Source organism: Mirounga angustirostris, unplaced genomic scaffold (genome assembly GCF_029215605.1).
Source record: "Mirounga angustirostris isolate CCGP_5_RB_7025 unplaced genomic scaffold, mMirAng1.0.hap1 SCAF_12, whole genome shotgun sequence".
Classification (NCBI taxonomy): Eukaryota; Metazoa; Chordata; class Mammalia; order Carnivora; family Phocidae; genus Mirounga; species Mirounga angustirostris.
The window spans coordinates 84,147,729-84,168,232 of NW_026991720.1; the positions used below are offsets into that span (position 1 = coordinate 84,147,729).

Genomic DNA, 20,504 nt, shown 5'->3' on the forward strand with positions numbered 1-20,504 from the left:
GACACATTTGAGTTCTTCCTTGGTCCTAAATATTTTCTCAATTCCTCAAACCCTCTATATTAATTTTAGATAAAACTGTCATTAGATAGAATGTATTCTTTTTAATCTTCCTGGATTTCTGAGCAGCTCCTTATGGACGTGGCGGTGACAATAGACGATGAATTACAGAATTAAGTGGCCTTTATGCTACAGGGATAACTTTTCAGTTTACCTTCTGAATGATCCCACAATGGCAGGCATTAGCTATGTTAGTCTCCTTTTGGAACTGGGAACCCCTTCAGCTTAGAGCAGTTTGGATTCACAGAACGGCACTAAACAAACAGCTCTGGTTTCTGTATTTATTTGTGAGTACACTAGCCCCCGCTTAATCTGCAGTTTTGCTTTCCATGGTTTCAGCTACCTGAGGTCAACCACGGTCAGAAAGCAGATAATCCTCCTTCTGACATATTGCCAGAAGGTCAGTAATAGCCTAGCCTCACACTGCACAGTGTAATCCTAATGCCTAGGTCATGACGCTCGCTTCATCTCATCACTCGGGCATTTTGTCAGCTCACATCATCACACAAAGGGTGAGTACAGGACAAGAAGGTGTTTTGAAAGAGAGAGGGACCACACTCACATAACTTTAATACAATATATTATTATAAGTGTTCTATGTTATTATTACTGTTGATAATCTCTCACTGTGCCTAATTTATAAATTAAACTTTATCATAGGTATGTACGTATAGGAAAAAACATAGTCTATACAGGGTTCGGTAATATCTGCGGTTTGGGCATGTAACCCCCATGGGTGGGTGGAGGGCTACTGTAAGTAATATCTGGAAACAAGAAAGAGACAAATGTCGGACATAAACATATTTGCCTTCCCTTTCGTCTTACGGCCACGATAGTATCTGATAATAGCACCTGATACTGATCTGATAGTTATAGCCTAATATTTAAACTCTATATAATATGTTTCTGCTCTTCGGAATGACCCAGTGACTTTCTACTTGACTTGTAGCTGATAATTAGACTTTGCTATCATTCCTTTAACCTTTAAAAGATAGTCAAAAAGACCCAACCTAGCAGGTTAAAGTAGCGCTTAATTATATGTTCATAGAGTATTTAGAGGTCACTTCAGTTGTGCTTTCATGAAGTAATGATTGGTGTGTGGGAGAGAGAGAGGGTGATAGAGTTGGTTCACTGGTGTTGAGACAGACTGATAGTTTGAGATATGGTTAAGTGTTTAGCTCCCTAGATTTGCTATAGTTGTACAAGTTTTTAAGTAAGCAAAGTCAGAGAGGGGTATCCATGCGTCCTTTTCCACAAAGCCCTGGTAGAGCCGTCATGTTTACCTGGATTTCTTACGGAGCCACGTGAAATATATACGGTATGGCATTTGTCAAAGATTTTGAAATAATACTTATCACCTATAGTTGTTTTTTTTTTATTTTTTGATGTTCTTTTTTTTTTAAATTTTATTCTTATGTTAATCCCCATACATTACATCATTAGTTTTAGATGAAGTGTTCCATGATTCATTGTTTGTGCACAACACCCAGTGCTCCATGCAGAATGTGCCCTCCTCAATACCCACCACCAGGCTAACCCATCCTCCCACCCCCCTCCCCTCTAGAACCCTCAGTTTGTTTTTCAGAGTCCACCGTCTCTCATGGTTCGTCTCCCCCTCCGATTTCCCCCGCTTCATTCTTCCCCTCCCGCTACCTTCTTCTTCTTCTTCTTCTTTTTTTCTTAACATATATTGCATTATTTGTTTCAGAGGTACAGATCTGAGATTCAACAGTCTTGCACCATTCACAGCGCTTACCAGAGCACACACCCTCCCCAGTGTCCATCACCCAGTCACCCCATCCCTCCCACCCCACCCCCCACTCCAACAACACTCAGTTTGTTTCCTGCGTATCATCTATAGTTTTCTCAAAGTCCTGAACCCTCAAAAGGACCACCAAGAGCTGTGGCCCACACGTGCCTAGAGGTCATGTGATCATTCTCATCTCCTCAGAGTGCTGAGCTATCAGAGCAAATCCCATTTCCATTTATTTAGTTACAGGTCAGAAGTGAAAGCGAGGCAAGATGTGAAACCAGACATCCGACAGCCTCCGTTCACAGACTACAGGCAGCCGCCGCTGGACTACAGGCAGCCCCCGGGTGGGGACTACCAGCAACCCCCACCCTTGGACTACAGGCAGCCTCCCCTGCTGGACTACAGGCAGCACTCCCCGGACACCAGGCAATACCCTCTGGCGGACTACAGGCAGCCCCAGGTACCTCAGAGACCCCATTACATTTCCGTTTCCTAATGAGCAAACCTGTAATTCACACACACACACAAACACAGCTCTGATACATTTATTTATGGTACTCAACAGCAGGGAATGAGAAAACTCAAAGGCGAGATAATATCACTCAGGCCTATATGCAGTCATTACGTTTGCCAAGGAAATGGATAAATACCAAAGTAAACAAGCTCTACAGTAGTTTTTTATTTATTTATTTTTTAAAGATTTTATTTATCTGAGAGAGAGACAGAGATCGTGAGAGAGAGCACAAGCAGGGAGGAGGGAGAAGCAGGCCTCCCGCTGAGCAGGGAGCCCGACATGGGACTCGATCCCAGGACCCTGGGATCATGACCTGAAGCCAAGGCAGATGCTCAACCAACTGAGCCACCCAGGTGCCCCCACGGTGGTTTTTTTAATGACCAAAGCAACTGCATTCAGATCTTCTTGAACCTTTGGAATCTCGTCTTGCCTTTTACTAGATGGTGAAATCAGATTACTTTTTCTCACAATGTTACGTCACTGGGGACACATTAACCATAAGAGAGAAGAACAGAGAGACTGACCACAGAAGCTTCTCTAATATTAACAGCTGTTTATTCCATTTTCTCCCCAACTCTAAAGGATTTTGATTATTTCACTGTGGACATGGAGAAAGGAGCCAAAGGATTTGGATTCAGCATTCGTGGAGGAAGAGAATACAAAATGGATTTGTACGTGTTGAGATTGGCAGAAGATGGGCCCGCAATAAGGAATGGAAGGATGAGGGTAAGAACAGTCTCTTTTTATGGAACCGCTTAATTCTGAAAGAAGAACCCACTGTAGTACAGAGTGCCAAATCAGGCGATTCAGCATGCAGGCTCGGCACTGGGCTTGCCTTCTTTCCATTGCATGACTCAGTGTCCTAAAGGTTTGGTCAAACGTTATTTAAGAATTGTATTATCTCTCATTTTCTTGAGTATAGCCTTCCAATTGGCAAATCTCCTTGTAATGTTTTAAAGATACAGTTTCTCTGAAGAGCAAACTAAAGAAAATGTAAAAAGTAACCTAAGAAATAGCTTGAAGTAAAAACACGGATCCATAATCTTTCCTATGGTTTGATGATATTTAGTTTTCATTTGAGAGTAAATCTTTTGAAATTTATTTTTTTGTTTTATGCTTTCTTTTCTCCAAGTTTATTAATCAAATGGTTCTGTGTTTCTTTGGAAAAATTTCTCTTGTGTTGACTGGTCTCTTGGCTTTGATACTGGAAAAAAAAGGGGACTAGGCTTCTTGGATACATGTTGTCCTTAAAAATGGTGGTATTTTCCAATGAGAGTGTAAGGTGAGGTGGAGTTTTTTAATATATAGCGATTTTGAGGCATCTGATTGATGGGTAACTGACTTTATCTAAAGGTACAAGACAAAACTTGGTAACAATATAGAATACTAGTCAGTGTCTCTCTCTGCCTCTCTTACTGCAAAATGGCCATTAGTAAACACATAATAAAGGTTAGCTATTATAAATAAAATCTGGAATTCATTCTTGCGCTCCCTCATTGTCCTTTAAATTAATACAGAAAAGTTGTGGTTCTTGGCTTCTGGAACCTCAGATTCTTGGGCTGAGCTCCACCAGCCACTTGCTCCCAAATAACTGAATGAATCTGTTATTCCTACCACCAAGTCTACCATTTCTGTGATTTTCATCCCCGGGTCCATGAATCATCCCCAGTGCAAAAGTAGGAAGAACATAAATCATGTCCATTTTTCTCCCTCCTTTCACAGTTCTTTGACAACTGCGAATTATCCAAGCTGGACTTCGAACCCAGGCAAGGGCTGAGCCTGTCAGGCTGTCTAGAGCCTGACAGCCCCTGCCTTGAGCCTCCTCTCACACCATCTATACAGGGTTTTAGATTAGGCAACCCGGCTTCCCTAAACACAGAAGGGCGCTATCTTAACATGCTGCAAAGCCAACTCACAAGGGATTAAATAAACCAAAATCTTTGTAGTGCAGGTAAAAGCCACACAGCACGAAGGCCATGAGTGAAGTGACCAGACCCTTTAGGAGAGAGGGTAGCCCACCCACCCCCACTTCAGACGTGGCCCGTGTGGTGGGTTCCAAACGGTGGCCACGTTTTTTAACAAATGATCTAAATGGCTGTTAATATATCCAGCACTCCCAGGGCATCGAAGCATAAATATGGAAGTACTCTCCTGTAAAAAGAATATTCCTTCTTAGAGAATTCAAACCAGAGCAGTTGTTCTCTGCTGGGTCCCTGGCGTCAGCATCACCTGGGAACATGTTATAAATGCAAATTCTGAGCCCCACCGCAGATCTACAGAATCAGAAGCTCTAGAAGTGGGGTCAACATTGTCTGAATCTCCCCCTGGTGAATCTGATGCAAGGTGAAGTTTGAGAACTTCTAACTGAGCCAGAGGGAAGCTGACTTGACAAGGTATGACAAAGATAGGATGTGTGTGGCTCTAGCTTTGTTAATTCCCCCCAGGTCTTGTCGAAGGAGATTTCCATCCTGTTCCAGCAGTTTAACTGAGGTTTTTAAATCCATGTAAACACAGATTTAGAATTTAGAATTTAGGCAGGTGCTCAATTTTATCAAAGAGGCTTTTTCTTCTGGCAAGTGATAAAAATGAGTCCTCTACCTGGGTTTCAGAAAATGGTGTTTTAACTACTTTTCACAGATTATAAAAGTAAGCAATATTTTATAATTTTCCATGCCAGTTTTATGGAGCAACCTATTCTTCTGTGTACAAGCTATCTAAAAGGAATTATTATGGCTGGTTTGAGATAATATGGGTTAGTTTATCTGGGACTATAATATATATGTATTTCCAGCACTTAATTCTCAAAGAAAAAGAACCACTTGGGAGTCACAGAAATCCCATGGATAAAATTTTACTGGTTGATTTTATGTCCAATCTTTAAATTAAGGCTGGACACTTAGCAAGGATGGATGGAAGACTTTTTTTTCTGCTCTTTATGGATTATATTTAATACTCAAATGTTTGGGGGGATTTTCTCACTCATGGACCAGTGACTAACTGCCTGTCAGGGAAAGGGACAACTTCACCACATTAAGTTCAAAGGTGTTCATATTATCTACTGTCAGAATTAGGTAACTATTTTATATCTGCATGGTTGTTCTTCATCATAGCACATAATTAAATCAGATCTTATTTTAATGTTTATTATCAAATTTTAATCATTTAAGCTGTTTTCTACCTTCGTCTATGCTTATCAGGAATTAGCTATAACCTATAATTCACAGATGTGTTTAAATTATTTTGTCAAGGACCAGGATCGATCAATATTTGCATGACTCAGTGGTTTGATTATTTTAAACTAATGCATAAACTGGATAACATAGGTTACCAATTTGGAAATTTTCCAATAAAATCAATCAGGGACCCATTTTTCCTCTTACTGTCAGATTCCCCCTTGATACCACTGGGGCCCAGATACATACACAGATCTTAATCATCCGAGCAGGTGATGCTTAGAAGACAGCTCTTTACTCCATGGATATTATGACTTGGTCGTAAAGCTCCAAGACTCCTGAGAAAAACAGGTGGACAAGAGATTCACGGGCTATCATTAAAAGTAAACTCAAGACGCAGAGAAGCTACCACTGGCTTCTTCCCAGCCTTTAAAACATGAAGGCACATTTCTCCTTGTCAATGTGATCCCTCCACCTTCAGTCTTAAACCGTCATTTCCTCTCCATGCAAACTAAACACACACCCACTGAATGATCAAGTAAGTGTGGAAAAGATTGCATTTCTCCCCCCTTTTCATGATCAGAAACAGAAGGAAATACCCAGTAGTGGCTGGGTGATGGACATTGGGGAGGGTATGGGCTATGAGCGCTGTGAATTGTGTAAGACTGTTGAATCACAGACCTGTACCCCTGAAACAAATAATACATTATACTATCAAGAAGAAGATAGCAGGAAGGGAAAAATGAAGGCGGGGGGGAATCGGAGGGGAGGATGAACCATGAGAGACTACGGACTCTGAGAAACTGAGGGTTCTAGAGGGAAGGGGGGTGGAGGGATGGGTTAGCCTGGTGATGGGTATTAAAGAGGGCACGTATTGAATGGAGCAGTGGGTATTATACGCAAACAATGAATCATGGAACACTACATCAAAAACTAATGAGGTAATGTATGGTGATTAACCTAACATAAGAAAAGAAAAGAAAAGAAAAGAAAAGAAACAGAAGGAAGAAGCCAGGTAATGATCTGATCATACCTGGATATCTTAGATGAAACACAGCATAATAGAATTGCTAAAATCAGAATTACTGTGAAAGAGCTGGATGATTCTGAGAAATCATTTCCTGTAACAACTAATGAATTACTAGGCCCTTGGGTCAGGGATGTAAATAATAGGACTTTTGAACACGTAGTTATGGCACCAGAGGTTAGCCTCTGAACCTGAGGCTTTTCCTGGGTCTTTTATGATAACCTTCATTGTAGGACAGTGGTGGCATGTGCCCGTTTAGTGGTACCAGAAAGCCAGGAGCGGTGGTACCAGAGGGGGTGGTGAGCATGGGTATAAGGACATCATCCTCACACTGGGGGTTCTAGGAAACTGTGGCACAAATACATATCTTTAAAGCATGTCCCAGGCGCCTGGGTGGCTCAGTCAGTTGAGTGTCTGACTCTTGATTTCAGCTCAGGTCATGATCTCAGGGTCGTGAGATCAAGCCCTGTGTTGGGGTGGAACCTGCTTAGGATTCTCTCTCCCTCTCCCTCTGCCCCTCCCCCCTCCATGTGCATGAGTGCATGCGCGCGCTCTCTCTCTCTCTCGCTCTCTCGCTCTCTAAAAAAATAAAAAAGTTGAGCAGACAAAACATAATCTGTAAATGCAGAAAATACAGGGACTAGAAAATAGAAACATAACCATCATGTCTGATTGCTTTCTTCAGTCATTCGGGAAGGCTAATGTCATAAGAAAAACACAAACGACATTCAGTTTTTAAGGAAAAGTGTAAGAAGTTACTAGAAACTATTAATGGATATGTTTTAAAAAGAAGAGTGTTTTTAAGTTTGTAAAATAGTCTAATAAAGTTGAGAGGGATAAAATTTTCGTACTGATGAATAAATCTCTGGTACAAAGCTCTTAGGGACACAATGTAATTAAAAACTGAAAATAAATAGGAAACACAGGCAAAGAATAATGAATATACAAAATAATTTACTGGTGAAGCAGGGCATCTTAAGAAATCAAGAGACATTTGGAAGAAAGGATAGTAGTTCTAATCACGTAAATAAAGTCTGACTGTCAAGTTAAAAGAGAATCTGAAAGGAGACCAAGTTTGCTCTTGAAAAGGTAAAGTATTTTCCTGTTTCCATAAAACATAATATATTCCCCATTTCCATAAAACATACTATTATAAAAAAGAACATCATTTTTTAGCTTCATCACCTCAACAGCTGTGTAACAATTGTATATGCCTTTTTAGCATCAAATAAGCTTATTTATAAAATGGCTTACCTTCTTGAAATTCATATGCACAAGTCTGCCTGCAGTGGGACTCAGGGTGACCTAAAAAATCTTGGTAGACTGAACAAGTGCAAATAGGATATTGTTTATCCATCTTTTTTGGGGGGGGGGCTTTTATTTAAATTCCAATTAGGTAACATACAGTATAATATTAGTTTCAGGTGTACAATTCAGTGATTCAATACTTAACATTTAACACCCAGTGCTCATCACAAGTGCACTCCATAATCCCCATCACCTATTTCCCCCATCCCCCAAACCCCACCCCAGTTCTGTTGACCATCAATTTGTTCTCTATAGTTAAGAGTCTGTTTCTTGGTCTGCCTCTCTTTTTTTCCCCTATGATCATTTGTTTTTGTTTCCTAAACTCCACATATGAATGAAATCATATGGTACTCGTCTTTCTCTGACTGGCTTACTTGCTTAGCATAATACACTGCATCCGTGTCATTACAAATGGCAAGACTTCATTCTTATTGATGGCTGAGTAATATTCATATATACATATATATACACATATATATTTATAAACACCACATTTTCTTTATCTATTCATCAGTCAATGGGCATTTGGGCTCGTTCCATAGTTTGGCTATTGTTGATAATGCTTCTATAAACATCAGAGTGCATGTATCCCTTTGAATCAGTATTTTTGTGTCCTTTGGGGAAATACCTAGTAGTGCAATTGCTGGATCATATGGCAGTTCTATTTTTGTAGGTATAAACACTAGCAATGATTCAAGCACCCACAAACCCTAGCCCTGCTTGAAAACAGAATATGACCAAACTCCCATGACTCAACTTTCCCACACACTCCAGCCCCCAGGGAACCACCACTCTAAACAAACACTTATCATTCCTTCCGGTTTTACTACAGATGTGTGTATCTCTCAACTATATTATTTATTTAGTTTTGCACACTTTGGGAACTTTATATAAATGAATCATATTGTACATGTCCTTCTCTGTGGTTTGCTTTTTATACTTTATATTCATAAGACTCATTCAAGTTGATGCATGAAGCTATAGTTCACTTATTTTCACCACTGCAAATCATTCCATTGTATGAATATGCTATAGTTGATAGTAGTTACCCATGGAGATTTGAGATTTTGCCATGTCAATGGACATTTGAGTTGAGCTTTTCGTAACCTAACACAATCCTTATACATGTTTCCTGCTACACATATGCAAGAATTTTTCTAGACTAGACTATATACCTAGGTGGGCACATATTTAACTTAACTAAATAACACAAAAATATTTTCCTAAGTGGTGATACAAATTTATACACATATGAACAGTATAAAAGATTTTCCCCTACTATACATCCTCATAAAACTTCAGTTTCAAGCTTTTAATAGGTAGATAGAAAATGACACATCATTTAGGCTTGAATTTGCATTTCTTGATTAAATATGGTGTTCATCATCTTTTCTTATGTTTATTGGGCTTTTGTGTTTTCTCTTAAATAAAAATGCCTATTCATATATTTTCCCTATTTTCTGTTGAATTGTTTCTTCTTTTCATTTGATTTTGGAAGTGTTCATATGTTCTTAATGATAGTTTTTCATCAATTGCTATATTGCAAATATCTTACTCCAGTTAATGACTTGTAGTTTCACTTTCTTTATGATGCACTTTGGTAAATAGCCTTAATTTTAGTGTAATTGACTTAATAAACCCTTTCCTTCATAGTTTCCACTTTCTGTGTCATCTTTGAAAAAAATTATTCCCTAACTCATATTCCTAAAGATTTCCTATATCTTTCTCTAAAAGTTTTATAGTTTTGCTTTTCATTTCTAAGTCTTTAATCACCGAGAATTGATTTCCTGTGTAGTATAAGGAAGAAACCCAGTTTCGGTTTTTCTGTATGGATAACCACCTGTCACAGCATCATTTGTCGAATGCCCCTTGTTTTCCCCCAATCTGCAATGATAGCCCTATAATAAATAAAATTTCTATATGCAATGGTCTGTTTATAGATATTACACTGTTCTGCTGTTCTGTCTATGCCCACATCGACACTCTACTTATCTACCTTTTAATAAGTCTTGACTTTTGATAGAAAAACTGCCCATCCGCTCATCCCCAGACACACATCTTTTTTTTTTTTTTAAAGATTTTATTTATTTATTTGAGAGAGAGAATGAGAGACAGAGAGCACGAGAGGGAAGAGGGCAGAGGGAGAAGCAGACTCCCTGTTGAGCAGGGAGCCCGATGTGGGACTCGATCCCGGGACTCCAGGATCATGACCTGAGCCGAAGGCAGTCACTTAACCAACTGAGCCACCCAGGCGCCCCCAGACACACATCTTAATTCTTCAGGTGTGTCTGGTTGTTCTTGGATCTTTGCCCTTCCATATAAATTTTTTAGAATTTGCTGGTGCTATTAGGATTTTTATTGGAATTGTTTGGAATCTATAAAGAAGTGGGAAAACTCTATAATATTTATAATATTTATAATATCGAATCTTTCTATCCATGAACATGATTTAATCCATTTATTTTGGTTTTCCTTAAACTGCTCAAAGTTTATAGTTTTTTCCATAACATGTCTGCAAATATTTTGCTAGATTGCTTCCAGGCACTTTGTTTTATTTTTGTTCTTATATATAGATTTTTATTTATTTATTTAATTAATTAATTTATTTATTTATTTTGAGAGAGAGAGAAAGAGAGCCCACGTGTGTGAGCATGGGGGAGGGGCAGAGGGAGAGAGAGAGAGAGAGAAAGAGAGAGAATCCTAAGCAGGCTCTGTACTCCGTACTAAGCCCAACGTGGGTTCAGTCTCACAACCTTGAGATCATGACCTGAGCCGAAATCAAGAGTCAGATGCTCAACTGACTGAGGCATCCAGGCACCCTGATATATAATATTTTTTAATGTAATATTAAGATAAACTGTTACCAGTAGAAAGAAAGAGAATTGATTTTTGTATGTTGATCAATCGTTATCATGCAAAATTACTAAACTCTTTTATTAATTCAAGTCATTTATCTGTAGCTACTTCCGGATTTTCTGCATAGGTAAACACATTTTCTGCAAATAATGAGAGTTCTGTGTCTTTTAAGTTCTTTTACTTTTTTTTCTTATTTTACTGCACATGTTCAACTTCCAATGTGACTCTAAATAGAAGTGGTCAAAGCAAGCACTCTTGTTCTATTTCTAATCTTAAAGGGAATGCTTTTAACATTTCACCACTAAACACAATGTTTAATGAGTTTATACAGATAACCTTTAACAGATTAAGAATGTTCCCTTTTATTACTAGTTTGCTAGAGAGTTTATTAGGAATTCATGTTGAATTTTATGTACTATTTCCATGTCCATGGGAAGTGTCATATGATCTTTTTCCTTAACATGCTGATTAATATGATTAATCATATTTGTGGGTTTTTATGTTATTATCACTCTTGATTTCCTCAGATAAATCCTACTTATCCATAGTGATCTTTTTATGCATTGCTCAATTCAGTTTCTGATAATTCCTTTAGGATATTTGTATCTTTGTTCTTGAGTAAGATCGGCCTGAAATTTTTTCTTATAGTGTGGTTGAATGATTTTGACATTAATGTTATTCTAGCCTTATAAAGTGAGAAGGAATAATCCTTTCTGTGTTTTTCATTTTGATCCAGTCTGGGAAAGCTTATGTAAGTTGAGAAATGTCCTTGCATGTTAGATAGAATGCACCCGTAAATCCATCCAAACCTTGTGTTCTTTCTTCATGTGAAAATTTTAAATCACTAACTACATTTCTATAAGAACTAGGATATTCTTCAGGTTTTCTATTTCTTTTTAAGTTAATTCTAATAAATTTCCTTTTTCTTTTTTTTTTATTTTATTCTTATGTTAATCCCCATACATTACATCATTAGTTTTAGATGAAGTGTTCCATGATTCATTGTTTGTGCACAACACCCAGTGCTCCATGCAGAATGTGCCCTCCTCAATACCACCACCAGGCTAACCCATCCTCCCACCCCCCTCCCCTCTAGAACCCTCAGTTTGTTTTTCAGAGTCTATCGTCTCTCATGGTTCGTCTACCCCTCCGATTTCCCCTGCTTCATTCTTCCCCTCCCGCTACCTTCTTCTTCTTCTTCTTTTTTTTTTTCTTAACATATACTGCATTATTTGTTTCAGAGGTACAGATCTGAGAATCAACAGTCTTGCACCATTCACAGCGCTTACCAGAGCACACACCCTCCCCAGTGTCCATCACCCAGTCACCCCATCCCTCCCACCCCACCCCCCACTCCAACAACACTCAGTTTGTTTCCTGCGATTAAGAATTCCTCATATCAGTGAGATCATATGATACATGTCTTTCTCTGTTTGACTTATTTCACTCAACATAATACCCTCCAGTTCCATCCACATCGTTGCAAATGGCAAGATCTCATTCCTTTTGATGGCTGCATAATATTCCATTGTATATATATACCACTTCTTCTTTATCCATTCATCTGTCGATGGACATCTTGGCTCTTTCCACAGTTTGGCTATTGTGGACATTGCTGCTATAAACATCGGGGTGCACGTAGCCCTTCAGATCCCTACTTTTGTATCTTTGGGGTAAATACCCAGTAGTGCAATTGCTGGATCATATGGTAGCTCTATTTTCAACTTTTTGAGGAACCTCCATACTGTTTTCCAGAGTGGCTGCACCAGCTTGCATTCCCACCAACAGTGGAGGAGGGTTCCCCTTTCTCCGCATCCCCGCCAACATCTGTCGTTTCCTGACTTGTTAATTTTAGCCATTCTGACTGGTGTGAGGTGGTATCTCATTGAGGTTTTGATTTGGATTTCCCTGATGCTGAGCGATATTGAGCACTTTTTCATGTGTCTGTTGGCCATTTGGATGTCTTCTTTGGAAAAATGTCTCTTCATGTCTTCTGCCCATTTCTTCATTGGATTCTTTGTTCTTTGGGTGTTGAGTTTGATGAGTTCTTTATAGATTTTGGATACTAGCCCTTTATCTGATATGTCATTTGCAAATACCTTCTCCCATTCTGTCGGTTGTCTTTTGGTTTTGTTGACTGTTTCCTTTGCTGTGCAAAAGCTTTTTATCTTGATGAAGTCCCAATAGTTCATTTTTGCCCTTGCTTCCCTTGCCTTTGGCGATGTTTCTAGGAAGAAGTTGCTGCGGCTGAGGTCAAAGAGGTTGCTGCCTGTGTTCTCCTTTAGGATTTTGATGGACTCCTGTCTCATATTGAGGTCTTTCAACCATTTGGAGTCTATTTTTGTGTGTGGTGTAAGGAAATGGTCCAGTTTCATTCTTCTGCATGTGGCTATCCGATTTTCCCAACACCATTTGTTGAAGAGACTGTCTTTGTTCCATTGGACATTCTTTCCTGCTTTGTCAAAGATGAGTTGACCATAGAGTTGAGGGTCCATTTCTGGGCTCTCTATTCTGTCCCATTGATCTATGTGCCTGTTTTTGTGCCAGTACCATGCTGTCTTGATGATGACAGCTTTGTAATAGAGCTTGAAGTCCGGAATTGTGATGCCGCCGGCTTTGCTTTTCTTTTTCAATATTCCTCTGGCTATGCGGGGTCTTTTCTGGTTCCATACAAATTTTAGGATTATTTGTTCCATTTCTTTGAAAAAAGTGGATGGTATTTTGATGGGGATTGCATTGAATGTGTAGATTGCTCTAGGTAGCATTGACATCTTCACAATATTTGTTCTTCCAATCCATGAGCATGGAACGTTTTTCCATTTCTTTGTGTCTTCCTCAATTTCTTTCATGAGTATTTTACAGTTTTCTGAGTACAGATCCTTTGTCTCTTTGGTTAGATTTATTCCTAGGTATCTTATGGTTTTGGGTGCAATTGTAAATGGGATCGACTCCTTAATTTCTCTTTCTTCTGTCTTGTTGTTGGTGTATAGGAATGCCACTGACTTCTGTGCATTGATTTTATATCCTGCCACTTTACTGAATTCCTGTATGAGTTCTAGCAGTTTTGGGGTGGAGTCTTTGGGGTTTTCCACATAAAGTATCATATCATCTGCAAAGAGTGAGAGTTTGACTTCTTCTTTGCCAATTTGGATGCCTTTGATTTCTTTTTGTTGTCTGATTGCTGTGGCTAGGACTTCCAATACTATGTTGAATAGCAGTGGTGATAGTGGACATCCCTGCCATGTTCCTGACCTTGGGGGAAAGCTCTCAGTTTTTCCCCATTGAGAATAATATTTGCTGTAGGTTTTTCATAGATGGCTTTTATGATATTGAGGTATGTACCCTCTATCCCTATACTCTGAAGAGTTTTGATCAAGAAAGGATGCTGTACTTTGTCAAAAGCTTTTTCTGCATCTATTGAGAGGATCATATGATTCTTGTCCTTTCTTTTGTTAATGTATTGTATCACATTGATTGATTTGCGGATGTTGAACCAACCTTGCAGCCCAGGGATAAATCCCACTTGGTCGTGGTGAATAATCCTTTTAATGTACTGTTGGATCCTATTGGCTAGTATTTTGGTGAGAATTTTTGCATCCATGTTCATCAGGGATATTGGTCTGTAATTCTCCTTTTTGATGAGGTCTTTGTCTGGTTTGGGGATCAAGGTAATGCTGGCCTCATAAAATGAGTTTGGAAGTTTTCCTTCCGTTTCTATTTTTTGGAACAGTTTCAGAAGAATAGGTATTAATTCTGCTTTAAATGTTTGGTAGAATTCCCCTGGGAAGCCATCTGGCCCTGGGCTTTTGTTTTTTGGGAGATTTTTGATGACTGCTTCCATTTCCTTAGTGGTTATAGGTCTGTTCAGGTTTTCTGTTTCTTCCTGGTTCAGTTTTGGTAGTTGATACATCTCTAGGAATGCATCCATCTCTTCCAGGTTATCTAATTTGCTGGCATAGAGTTGCTCATAATAGGTTCTTATAATTGTTTGTATTTCTTTGTTGTTGGTTGTGATCTCTCCTCTTTCATTCATGATTTTGTTGATTTGGGTCATTTCTCTTCTCTTTTTGATAAGTCTGGCCAGGGGTTTATCAATCTTGTGAATTCTTTCAAAGAACCAGCTCCTAGTTTCGTTGATCTGTTCTACTGTTCTTTTAGTTTCTATTTCATTGATTTCTGCTCTGATCTTTATTATTTCTCTTCTCCTGCTGGGTTTAGGCTTTATTTGCTGTTCTTTCTCCAGCTCCTTTAGGTGTAGGGTTAGGTTGTGTACTTGAGACCTTTCTTGTTTCTTGAGAAAGGCTTGTATTGCTATATACTTTCCTCTTAGGACTGCCTTTGCTGCATCCCAAAGATTTTGAACAGTTGTGTTTTCATTTTCATTGGTTTCCATGTATTTTTTTAATTCTTCTTTAATTTCCTGGTTGACCCATTCATTCTTCAGTAGGATGCTCTTTAGCCTCCATGTATTTGAGTTCTTTCCGACTTTCCTCTTGTGATTGAGTTCTAGTTTCAAAGCATTGTGATCTGAAAATAGGCAGGGAATGATCCCAATCTTTTGGTACCGGTTGAGACCTGATTTATGACCTAGGATGTGATCCATTCTGGAGAATGTTCCATGGGCACTAGAGAAGAATGTGTATTCCGTTGCTTTTGGGTGGAATGTTCTGAATATGTCTGTGAAGTCCATTTGGTCCAGTGTGTCATTTAAAGTCTTTATTTCCTTGTTGATCTTTTGCTTAGACGATCTGTCCATTTCAGTGAGGGGGGTGTTAAAGTCCCCCACTATTATTGTATTGTTGTCGATGTGTTTCTTTGCTTTTGTTATTAATTGCCTTATATAACTGGCTGCTCCCATGTTAGGGGCATAGATATTTACAATTGTTAAATCTTCTTGTTGGATAGATCCTTTAAGTATGATATAGTGTCCTTCCTCATTTCTTATTACAGTCTTTGGTTTAAAATCTAATTTGTCTGATATAAGGATTGCCACCCCAGCTTTCTTTTGGTGTCCATTAGCATGGTAAATGGTTTTCCACACCCTCACTTTCAATCTGGGGGTGTCTTTGGTTCTAAAATGAGTCTCTTGCAGACAGCATATCGATGGGTCTTGTTTTTTAATCCAGTCTGTTAGCCTGTGTCTTTTGATTGGGACATTGAGCCCATTTACATTCAGGGTAACTATTGAAAGATAGGAATTTAGTGCCATTGTATTGCCTGTAAGGTGACTGTTACCATATATTGTCTGTGTTCCTTTCTGGTCTATGTTGCTTTTAGGCTCTCTCTTTGCTTAGAGGACCCCTTTCAAGATTTCCTGTAGGGCTGGTTTTGTGTTTGCAAATTCCTTTAGTTTTTGTTTGTCCTGGAAGCTTTTATCTCTCCTTCAATTTTCAATGACAGCCTAGCTGGATAGAGTATTCTTGGCTGCATATTTTTCTCATTTAGTGCTCTGAATATATCCTGCCAGTCCTTTCTGGCCTGCCAGGTCTCTGTGGATAGGTCTGTTGCCAATCTAATGTTTCTACCCTTGTAGGTTACATATCTCTTCTCCCGAGCTGCTTTCAGGATTTTCTCTTTGTCTATGAGACTCGTGAGTTTTACTATTAGATGTCAGGGAGTTGACCTATTTTTATTGATTTTGAGAGGGGTTCTCTGTGCTTCCTGGATTTTCATGCCTGTTTCTTTCCCCAAATTAGGGAAGTTCTCTGCTATAATTTGCTCCATTATACCTTCTGCCCCTCTCTCTCTTTCTTCTTCTTCTGGGATCCCAATTATTCTAATGTTGTTTCGTCTTATGGTATCGCTTATCTCTCGAATTCTGCCCTCGTGATCCAGTAGTTGTTTATCTCTCTTTTTCTCAGCTTCTTTATTTTCCATCATTTCATCTTCTATATTACTGATTCTCTCTTCTGCCTCATTTATTCTAGCACTTAGCGCCCCCATTTTTGATTGCACCTCATTAATAGCCTTTTTGATTTCTACTTGGTTGGATTTTAGCTCTTTTACTTCTCCAGAAAGGGTTTCTCTAATAACTTCCATATTTTTTTCAAGCCCAGCTAGTATCTTTAAAGTGATGATTCTGAACTCTAGATCTGACATCGTACTAATGTCCGTATTGAGTAGGTCCCTGGCAGTCGGTACTACCTCTTGTTCTTTTTGTTGAGGTGATTTTTTCCATCTCGTCATTTTGTGCAGAGGAGAATAGATTAATAAGAGAACAAAATGCTAGCAGAGTAACCACGTCCCTAGAAAATATACTTTAAACAAATCAGAAAAGACCTGAAGCAGTGGGATAAGAAAGGGAAAGAGAGAAAAAAGAAAAAGAAAAAAAAGAAAAAGATAAAGATAAAAACAAAAACAAACAAAACAAAACAACAACAACAGAAGAAAAACCAGAATGTGATCAAATATGATCTATATGGTATATAGATCAGTGCCACACACTAGATTTGGGGTGTATTTTGGTCTTTTAGAAGAAAGTGCCTCCCAAAATTTTAAAGAAAGAAAAACTTATATATGTACAAAAATAAGGGTTGATATGATGAAGGGATGGAATATGACTGTAAAAATGGAAATTATAAAAAATTTTATAAAAGGAATTGATAAGACGTTGTTTGAAAAAGGAAAGAAGTTGTTTGAAAAAAGAAAAAAGAAAAAGAGAAAAAAAAAGGGAGAGGATGTGATCAGGCAGGGGAATAGGAAACACCATATACTAGAGATTTAGGGTATATTTTAATCTGTTAGAAGTAACTATCTCAAAATTTTAAAGAGAGAACAACTTATATATATAAGCTAAAAATATGGGTAACTACTATGAAGGGATAGAATATGACTCTAAAAATGAAAAATAAAAATGTTTTTTTTAAAAAAGGGATTGATAAGATGTTGGTTGAAAAGGGGAAAAAGAAAAATCCAAAAAGAAATAAAAAGACAAAAAAGACAGTTAAAAAAAATTAAGTTTAAAAGACTAAAGAATCATGGTAAAAAAGCCATGAATTCTATGTGCAGTATTCCCCTAGCTCTGGAGTTCTGCCGTTCTCATTGATCGGTGAACTTGGTCTTGGCCGGCTGTTCTCGCTGATCTTCTGGGGAGGGGCCTGTCGCCGTGGTTTCCAAATGTCTCTGCCGGAGGCGGAATTGCCCCGCCCTTGCCCCCTCCCGGCTAAGTGATCTGCTCAGGTTTGCTCTCCGGGGCTTTTGTTCCCTGCGAGCTTTCCGTACAGCTTTGGAGGCGGAGAGTGAGAATGGCGGCTTCCCAGTCTCCGTCCCGGAGGAGCCAAGAACTCGGGCCCCGCTCCTCAGTGAGCCCCCAGAGAAAAGCCGTCAGTCACTCCCGTCTCCCCGGTCTCCGGCCGCACCCCGTGCTCGCCCGGCCTGTGACCGCGCGCCTCTGTCTCTAGCACCCGACCCCGGGTGGAGTCTCCAAACCCAGCAGATCCCTGCGGTGCACTCCCGCGTGGCTCCTCCCGGGGGAGGAAGGTGAGTCTCCCCGGATCTGCCGCTTGTTGGGTCCCTGCTGGAGGAGCAGGGGCCCGACTGTGCCGTGGATCACGGTTTATGGCCACCCCGAGCTGAGAGCCCGCGCCTGGGCTCCGCCTCTGCAGCCGGCTTCCCTGCTCCGATACCTGGGAGCTCTGCCCCACTCAGGCACCCCCGGTCTTTCTGTGACCCTGAGGGTCCTGAGACCACACTGTCCCGAGGGTTCCACCCCCCGCTTAGCCACCAGAGTGACGTCCCTCAGCGGAGCAGACTTTTAAAAGTTCCGATTTTGTGCTCCGCGGCTCTATCACTTGCCAGAAGCGGCCGACGGAGGCCCCTCCCCCGCCGTCTATCCTCCCGAATATGGCCACGGATTCACTTCTCCGCACGTCCTACCTTCCAGAAAGTGGTCGCTTTTCTGATGAGAGAATTGTTGCTCTTCTTTTCTTCGATCTCCTGTTGAGTTTGTAGGTGTTCAGAATGGTTTGATCCCTATCCAGCTGAATTCCTGAGAGGAGACGAAATCCAGGTCTCCCACTCCTCCGCCATCTTGCTCCCCCCTAAATTTCCTTTTTCTAATAATTTGCCTATTCCATCTTAGTTTCCAAAGTGTTTATATTATCTTATTATATTTTTAATGTCTGAAGGATTTGTTTTTATGTTCCCATCTCATTTATTTGACCACTGTTTATTTTGCATTCTTTGTTTTATCTTTATTAATTGAGCCAGAGATTTGTCCATTTTTTAATTTTTTTACAGAACCAGCTTACATATTTGTTCTCTTGCTTATTCATTACTATTTTTATATTTAGTATTTCTCTCCCTCCATTTTCTTTTACTCTGTTATTTTTATTGCTCCTTAAGTTGGATGCTTAGATCAGTAATTCTCCATTTTTCTTCATTCTATTCATAATGTATGAATTTAAGGCTGTAGTTTTGATATGTAGTATGTTCATGATTTTAAGTTCTAAATACATTTTCATTTCCACTGTGATTTCCTCTTTGACTCATAGATCATTTAGAAAGTGCTCTTGTTTTTGTATTTTTAAATGTATGGGGATTTTCTGGTTAGTTGTTTTTTCTTGATTTCTAATGAGTCCTTGCCCCTCCCACAGGCTAAGTCTGTGTGCTCTCAGGGCCTCGTGATGCACTCACTACTGGGTTCTGGGCAAAGAGAAGCATGGTGTCCTCCTTACCCTCTGCCACCTCAGCAGTGTAGAAGCTCTGCTTGGGCCCACAGTCTCAGAAAGAGGGAGGGAGGGTCCCAAATTCACATGCCTGCCTGGGCCAGGCAGGGAACATGAATGTGTGAGGCATGGAGAGCCTTTGCCCCTTCTGAGGAGCAGCCACTATGAGCCCAGGCCAACTGTTGATCAGCGGGGATGCTGGCTTCCTCCTTCTAAGTCTTTGATCTTTCAAGAGAAAGCAAAAATCCATATTTTTAAGAATCAGCCAGACTTGAAAAAATGTTCTTTCTTAATTTAAAAAAGGTGTACATGTGAAACAAAGCAAGTCTGCAGGCAATGTGTGGATCCCAGCTACCTTATTTTTGTCAGTGTTGTAAACAGATACTAGGGCAAGAAGAAGGTGGAGTAGCTGTGGGCAGGGAGGCTGAGACTGTTCCTACACCTGCAGGTCCTACACCTATGGGTCCCAGCACAGCCAGTCAAAACTGTTCCAGGATGGCCCGTGTCTGTTAGAAGACACCAATGCAGAAATGTGTGAAATGCCCTAGAAATGGGCATACTGAGAAAACCGGCATAATCTGCAGCTCTTAGGCCTCATCTTTGTATTTGAAATTTTAAAGCTGGTTTTCATTCCCAGGAAACGTATTTTGGTGGCTCAGATAGATTCCTTTGCATTTGTCATCTCCAGCCAGATGTAAGAGGGGACTGCTCTGGGAGGGGACACATTTAATAGTACGCAGATTCCTGGTGACCCCTTAGAAGAATCCTACCTTATCTTCACCGAGACTGAGGGTGCTTGTCTGGGCCATAAATGAGGGGGCCAGCCCAGCTGGAGGCTCTGCCTGAATCTGGGGAGGAGCCCTCTTCACATCGTGCTCATCGTGCTCGTTCTGCCATTGAGCTTGAATGCCATGACACAGTGTCTTGAATTAATATGCCCTTGGATCCAGAGAATCAAAGCAGCGAGGCTGTCTCCCTTAGCAACAAGAGACTCTCTCACACACACAATTTCCCAGGGGAAAAAGTTGGGTAAAAATAGCGATATACGCCCATCAGTGGGTCTATCTCAGTCTGAAGCCTCTGGTCACCGTCATAGGCTGAAGAAGGCATGCGCTTTGCTTGTTTCCAGTTGGTTCGTCCGAGATATTTT

At 40.0% G+C, this 20,504-nt stretch overlaps 1 protein-coding gene across 5 annotated transcripts in view; it reads left to right on the plus strand.

Moving 5' to 3' along the window:
- MAGI2 (membrane associated guanylate kinase, WW and PDZ domain containing 2) overlaps positions 1-20,504 on the plus strand; it is a 1,357,869-nt gene that overhangs the window by 1,230,832 nt on the left and 106,533 nt on the right. For all 5 annotated transcript variants that reach the window (XM_054505318.2, XM_045864809.3, XM_064575358.1 and 2 more), the window contains 2 exons: positions 2,051-2,270; positions 2,907-3,050. In XM_054505318.2, the coding sequence (XP_054361293.1) occupies positions 2,051-2,270; positions 2,907-3,050 (364 nt within the window). The remainder of the gene's footprint in view (positions 1-2,050; positions 2,271-2,906; positions 3,051-20,504) is intronic.